We start from the raw sequence: 7,856 nt of genomic DNA on the forward strand, positions 1-7,856 counted from the left end.
ATTCTAGAGGGACTCTGGAATTCCTCAGCCTCCATGTTCCTGTTCCCTTTCTTTCCAACACACCTGAGATTTGTTGTCTGTCTGTCATCTGTCTATCTCAGAAAACTCAAGTTGGATTACCAAGACGGATACCTGGGAGCAGAGATTCCTTGTTTATCCATTGAAGTATAGTTATGACGGGAGGAACTACATGTACCTGACCTGCCGCTGCATGGCCACCTGTGGGGCCTGGATCACAATGGGGAGGGGGATTCCTACTTGTTACAAATAAAGAAAAGTGGGATGAGACCAGAGAGGGGTGCCTCTGGTTCCATGCAGCCAATCCCAGTGCCTTGAACCTTGAACCTATCCCAAACCCTTGGCCTCATGGAGTACTAGCATCTTCTTCTACTGTTGGTCCCTAAAGTCCATGGAGAGCTTTCAGCCCTGTCACTTCATTTTGCAGACAAGAACACTAGCAGTGAACCACCCATTTAAAAAGCTGGTCCAAGTCAGGTGTGGTGGTGCACACCTTGTAATCTCAGTACTTGAGAGGCTGAGGAGGGAAGATTGCTGGTTCAGGGGTAGTGTGCAGTGACTTGGTGAGATCCTGTTTCAATAAATAAATAAATATAAAATAAATAAAATAGGGCTGGGGTGTAGCTCACAGGTAGAATGATCTTGGCTTCAATCCTCATTACTACAAAAAAAAGCAACCCCAAAATTTTAAAATAAGTAAAATGTTTGTCCCTGCCTGTGACTCCAGAAACTTAGGAGGCTAAGGCAAGAGGATCACAAGTTAGTCTGAGGCTTGTCTGGGCAATTTAGCAATACTCTGTCTCAAAATTAAAAAAAAAGTCCAGGTATGGTGGCACACACTTGTAATCCCAGTACTTGGGAGGCTGAGACAGAATGATCACAGGTTCGTGGCCAGCCTCAGCTACTTAGTGAGGCCCTCCATAACTCAGTGAGACCCTGTTTCAAAATAAGAAATAAAAAATAGGGCTGGGGGTTTGGCTCAGAGTTAGGATGCCCCTGGATTCAATCCCAGTACCCAGTGAGGGCCACGGATGAAGAATGCTGTCCAGGAAAAGTGGAGACCAGTCTTGATTCATAAAAGAGTCAACTGCACTGACCTGCCAAGCTCCAGAGTTTCCAATGAGTTTGGGACCTTTCCAATGGGATTTGCTTTACACAAGTTAATTTTCATACCTGAGCTCATCCTGTCTGCTCCCTCACAGTGGGAGACAAAGGAGATAGAGAGGAGGCCCCTTCCCAGGAGGAAAGCAAGGGCCTGTTCTCAGAAACTTCCCTTCTAACGGGGTGAACTGGGTCCTCAACTCTAAGTCCTGTGCTGCTGAGTCCCCTCTCCTGTCCATGTTCCAGGGTTAGGCACCTGAAGATTCCATTCAGTTCTTCCACAGGCAAAACATACTTTTAACAATGTATTATGTGTGATGGTGCATGCCTATAATCCCTGTACTTGGGAATCTGAGACTGAAGAATCTCAAGTTTGAGGATAGCCTCCGCAATGTAGCAAGACTTTCAGCAACCTAGAGAGACCCTGTATACAAACAAACGAACAAACAAATATATATATATATATATATAAATATATAAATATATAATATATAATATATAATATAATATATAATATAATATATTATAATATAATATAATATTATATATAATATAATATATATATAATATATAATATAATATATAATATAATATATATTATATTATATTATATATATAATTATATATATTATATTATATTATATTATATTATATATAATTATATATATTATATATAATTATATATTATATTATATAATATTATATATAATATAATATATAATATATATAAATATATAATATATAATAATATATATATATATATATATATATATGGCTGGGGATGTAGCTCAGAGGTAAAACACCCCTGGGCTCAATCCCCAGTCATACACATACACACACACACACACACACACACAAATATTGTTATAGCCGGGCGTGGTGGCGCACACTCGTAATCCCTGCGCTTAGAAGGCTGAGACAGGAGGATCGCACAAGTTTAAAGCCAACCTCAGCTACTTAGTGAGGCTCCCAGCAACTTAGTGAGGCCCTGTTTTCAAATAAAATATAAAATAGGTCTTGGAGTGTAGCCCAGAGGTAGAAAGCCTCTAGGTTCCACTCCCAGTACCACAATATATATATATTGTTATAGTCGGTCCTTTATCTTTGCAAGCTCTGCATCTATGTATACAACCAACCAGCAATCAAAAATATTTAAAAATATTACATCTGTACTGAACATATACAGTTTTTTTCTTTTTTTATATTTTAAAAATTTTAATACAACAGCATTAGTAACTATCTTTATTTTCGATTTGACAAAAGCATTTAACATACTTTATAGTATAAACAAATTAAGCACTGTATATTTTACTTATAAAGTGACAAAAGTAGTTCAAGCATTATATAATTCAATTTGTACAAAAAGTAAATTTTCAGATAAAGCTTTGGTTAGTAGAACTGATTAGGTGCTATCAAATCCATTTTCCATAGTTGTTCAAAAACAAAAAGAATCCACAAGTATTTCTTGTACAGTCAAAGCTTTTTACTACTTGGTAAGAGGGGAAATATTACACTAACTGCTTTTAATTTTTAAGTCTATATCAGCCTTTCTTCTCATTTATATGAGGTGGACAAGTGGAATATCATCACTTTTGAAAAGCATGTTATGTAAAAAATCATTTTTTATTCTATTCTTCAGAAGGTCATCTACTTTAAGATTGTCAGCTTCCATAACTACCAACTTTCTACAAGTCACACTACTGAAGAGAGCCATTCAAGCATGAATGCATTCCACTGTGGGTAAACCACTTCTAATTTCCTTTAGGAGGGTAGTACTTACTACCATTAGTGCCCCAAACCAAAGTTTATATAATATCTAAAAAGGCTAAAGGTAGCCCAAAACTTACTATTCTGTAGACTCTACAATGCATCGATTTACCTTTATTTATATAAAAGTAAAAATGCTACCTAACTTAAATAATATAAAATATCAGTTTAAGCAAATTAACAATCGCAAAACTGCAGATATTTTTGTTAAAACTTTCCAGTTCACTGAGTTATACTAAAAAATATAATTATGAACTTAAATATATCTCCTTTTAAATTTACTGTTTATTCCAAACTGTACACTAGTGCTTTTATTTTTAAAACTCTACTTATTGAACTATGTTATTCCAAAATGAAAAAAGAGCCAACACTAAAATTTACTGAAGATTAATATTCTCTCACAGAAACAATTTTAAAATATTTTAAATTTCTACCTTTAATTATTTCAATTTGGCGTTTTTAATTAGGTAAGTTTTTCATTTCAATTACTGTATAATACTTCAAAACTAACTTAAACAAAGATAAAAACCAAGGAAAATTGGTAAAGCATTCCTTACTTTACACACATTGCCTTAATGCCGCATACATAGTAACATATCACAGAAAACAACTTACATGTGTTAGCATATTACATCAGAAATCTAAAAGTTTATACAAAGCTAAATACTGTCTCCCTTCTGCTCCATTTATTTTCTCTTAATTTGATCTTGGCTTCTGTGTATTTTCCTTCTATAATAACCACTGTGTGACATTTATAAGTTTGCTAGTGTTCCAATTAATTATACATATCTTTTTAACAGCTTCATAACATATGAGAACATTCAACCAATAATATCCATTAGAGCCGGGCGTGGTGGCGCACGCTTGTAATCCCTGCGCTTGGGAGGCAGAGACAGGAGGATCGCGCATGTTCGAAGCCAGCCGCGTGCGCTGGCTTAGGAGACCCTGTTTCCAAATAAAAATGGAAAAATAGGTCTGGGAGTGTAGCCTGGAGGTAGAAGGGCTTCCAGGAACCCCAGTACCACCAAAATAATAATAATAATAACAACAACAACAACAATAATAATAATAATAATAATAATAATAATTTCCATTAGATATGGAGATATCCTACATTTTTCTCACAAAATGCTCACTTTCCTGAGCTATGTTAAACACCTCATAACAGGTGTATATAACTGAAGACCCTAAAATGTCAAGTTTACATTTTTTAAAAAAATGCATAGAGAACATAACATTTCAGAAAACCTATTAGTACTTGCTTATTGGAAGTAATAGCAGAAAATTTTCCAAATACAGAGCAAGAGGTTGATACACAGATCCAGGAAACTTATAGAACTCCCTTTAGACAGGATCGGAGAAGAGGATCCCCACGCTATATAATTGTCAAAATGACCAATGTGGAAGCCAAGCAGAGAATCTTAAAGGCAACAAAAGCAAAGGGCCAAGTGACATTCAGAGGCAAACCAATTAGAATCACTCCAGACTTCCCAAACCAAGTCATGAGAGCCAGAAGGGCTTGGAGTAACATATTCCAAACTCTGAAAGAAAACAACTTCCAGCCAAAAATTTCCTACCCATCAAAACTTTCTATCAAATTAGATGGAGAAATAAGAAGCTTCCATGACAAACAGAAACTGAAGGAATTTATGTCTTCAAAACCAGCGCTAGAGAAAATACTCAAAGAGATTAACTACAAAGAAGAAATAGGTAACACTCACCAGAACCAGAGAAACAAGAGTTTCCATCCAACAGACAACTAAGATTGGTTATCTGTGGAGATTCATTATTTATGTTAGTCTTTTACCTATCTCTAAGTTGTATTGTTTGCCTTTATTGTTGTTAATTTTTAGGATTTCTAGTTGGAATATTAATATACCTTCAGATATAGCATTTGGAAATATTTTATCCAATTCTATTAGTAACTTTTAACTCTGTTTACATTGTCTTTGGATATACAATATTTTCTTTTATTTTTTAGGGAGTTTGTATATTCTTCTGTTGCCTGTGCCATTGAAATCATATCCAAGAAATCACTGCCAATTTCAATGTTGTGAGGTTTTATGACCCAGATTTTCTCCTAAAAGTTTATAGTCTTAAGATTTATATTTAGGTCTTTTATCTATTTTGGATATTATAATACATAGGTTTTTTTTTTTCCTTCAGACTATGAATTGTTTATAACTGGTTATTATTTTCAAATCGGAAACCACATTTTTTTCCTTTTAATTGTTAGAGATTTTATTACTATCAGGCTAAAGAAACAAATGGATTTTTCTGACCAACACTGATTTTCAGGTCTTCCAATAAACAATCTTTATATACTCACTGAAGATGTCAAATCCCTGTACCACAAAATAGTAGAATTAGAACTATAGCAAATTAACTTTTATTATAATACAAGGTGTGATTCATCATGCCCTGCATCATGCGGTCCTTACCAAGTGGGCATCATGTCTGGAAACCACACCCTACCAAGATGCTTGGACACTTCCCAGTGAATCTGCTCCAAACTATACTTCTGGTCAGGAATTAATACCTCTTCCATACTGGATAACTGAGACAGGCGGCCACCACACATCTTCACAAACTCAACAAAGGCACTACACGAGACTTCACATTCCCCTAGTCCAATAGCTGACAAATTTTTGCAGTGTTCTGCGATGCGAATTAACTCTTCGTCAAGCGGCCGTAAACCATTAGCACACACTACCAGTTCAACTAGTCTAGGGCATGTCATTCCCACACGGCCAAGTACATCTTTGCTTACTGATCTCCCAAAGTAAAAGTGAGTGGCAGGTATTTCATAACGAAAGAATGGGTCAAATTCCTCTTCATATAAAAAAATACATTACTAAGTTCACTTTGGGTGAATGTTTGATGAAAGCATCCCAGCTGCTCTTCTGAATAGTATGGAAATGTGTCTTCCAGGATTCTCACTGACTACATCAATGCGCAAATGTTCTAATTGAACGTGTTTTTCAGAAGACAAAGCAAGTAGCAACTCATCACTTAATAAGTGGTAGTTCAGGGCCAGTTCTCTTAAGCCATGACATTGATCAGCCACACAAAGGATACCTGCTGGAGAGACATGAGGACAGCTGCTCATTTTTAGTAGCTTGAGCGTATCGCTATTGTTGGCCACCAGCACTTTGAGGGATGGATCATCTACTGGGGTATCATCTATCTTAAGCGAGGACAGGGATTTGGAGTTTACAAACACAACTGTCAGTGCAGAGATAAAGTGAGACTTTGGTAAATCCATGAAGCTTGGCCGAGCAGTTGAAATAAGCCCAAGTGTTTTTGAGGAGCAATTAACAAATTGAGACAATATATCACAAGCTGCTTCAGCTGATTCTTTGCTGCTGTCCACCTTGAAGCTGACATATTGTAGATGGTTTGAATGTCTTTTAATAATCTGTTTGATCAGCTCTGGATGTGTAGCTTTCAAGTAAGATGTAGCTGGCTGATTCAACTCAAATTCAAAACATCTCCACAAGTCAGGCATGTGAAATACCTGATTCCAGTTGCAGCAAACTTGTGAAGCATGAGCCCGGTCAAGAAGAGGCAAATACTTAAATACTTGGAGAATAATGTCCTGAAGGAGATTACCCCAATCACAAGTCTGAGTATGCTCATTTGTAGTCCTCAGTTTCTTTGATTTCTCTGCGATATCTTCTTCAGATGAATTATGATCACTATCTCTTCCTCCTCGTTTCATCCTTGGCGGCCCGGGCGGCCCAGGGAGAAGGCCTCCTGCTCAGTTCTGTGGCTGTCGCGTCCTGGCCCCGGGGCTGCCCGTCGCCGTCGGAGGCTCCTTTGCGTCGCTCTGCGCCGGCTCGGCGGGCCAGGGACCGGATCCAAAATCAGTTTTTTTTTCTTATTATTCCCTAAAAATGCAGTATAAGCCAGGCATGGTGGTGCACGCTTGTAATCCCAGCATTTGGGAGGCTGAGACTGGAGGATCGCGGTTCGCGGACAGCCTCAGCTACTTAGTGAGGCCCTTCGCAACTCAGTGAGACCCTGTTTCAAAATAAAGAATAAAAAATTGGCCAGGGGGTGTAGCTCGGAGGTCAAATATCTCTGGATTCCATCCCCAGACCCACACACACAAAAAAAATGTGTAAAAATGCAGTATAATAACTACACCGCATTTTCTTTGTATTAGATATTATAAGTAACCTAGAAATGATTCCGAGTAAATAGGAGAATGTAAGCCGGTTATGTGCAAATGCATCACATTTTATATAAAGAACTTGAGCATCATGGATTTTAGTGTCCTCAGGGACCCTGGACCCCATCCCCTGTGGGTACCAGGGGCAACTGGACTTGATCTACTTCTTTTAAAAAGGGCACCGTCTATGGCTTACAAACAAATAGAAAAAAGAGAATAAATCCAAAAGTCATGAGTATGAGAATAAAAACAAAGAGCCAAGCAGAAGGTAGTTAACCAGAGATGCCAGGGTGGGGAAACGGAAGCAGTGGTTGACCACAGAGCTTTGCTCTGAGCTTCCTGGCAGTCAGGGTACAGCAGAAAGTCGGCTCATGTGCTTATAGAGACAAAACAGACCAGATCATCAGGGAAAGATCCTCTCCCAGCTCTTGAGCTGTGGAGGGTGTTTGCTGAATGAGTCTTTCTAGAGGTGAGATGTTAGGCCAGTGGGAGGGGTCTCCAGCAGCGGGTTCTTCCCAGGACAGAGCAGTGCTCCTCCTGCTGCCTGTCCACTAGCCTCTGGCACGGGTGGGGTCTCAAGCTGTCTCTTTGTGACAATAACTCAGATGGGCTCAGACCAAAGCTCTATGGGACAAGAGAACAGCCTGGGGGGCACTTGCAGTGGGGCCATCAAGGGACATACAGAGATAAGAGAGGGGTGCCCAACCCAAGCTCACCCTTCTGGGACCTGACCAGCCTGAGCTGGGCTGCAGAATTTGTGCCAGAGCAGGAGTCATGGTTGACTTGCTGGCCCTGT

General features: G+C 38.4%; 1 protein-coding gene and 1 pseudogene across 2 annotated transcripts in view; one reads left to right on the forward strand and one right to left on the reverse strand.

The window, feature by feature from the left end:
* The window catches only part of ITIH4 (inter-alpha-trypsin inhibitor heavy chain 4), a gene marked incomplete at both ends in the record, with an annotated part of 16,040 nt that extends 15,582 nt beyond the window's left edge, over positions 1–458 (forward strand). The window contains one exon of the mRNA XM_080715375.1: positions 446–458. Within this exon, the coding sequence (XP_080571501.1) occupies positions 446–458 (13 nt within the window). The remainder of the gene's footprint in view (positions 1–445) is intronic.
* A 4,865-nt stretch (positions 459–5,323) lies between these two features.
* On the reverse strand, positions 5,324–6,607 carry LOC308276786 (F-box/LRR-repeat protein 3-like; annotated as a pseudogene). The gene is made up of 2 exons: positions 6,404–6,607; positions 5,324–6,259 (listed from the first exon to the last, which is right to left on the reverse strand). The product of its transcript is annotated as an F-box/LRR-repeat protein 3-like (transcript).
* Positions 6,608–7,856: the final 1,249 nt, after the last annotated feature.

Source organism: Muscardinus avellanarius (genome assembly GCF_963383645.1).
Source record: "Muscardinus avellanarius genome assembly, chromosome: 18".
Taxonomy (NCBI): Eukaryota; Metazoa; Chordata; class Mammalia; order Rodentia; family Gliridae; genus Muscardinus; species Muscardinus avellanarius.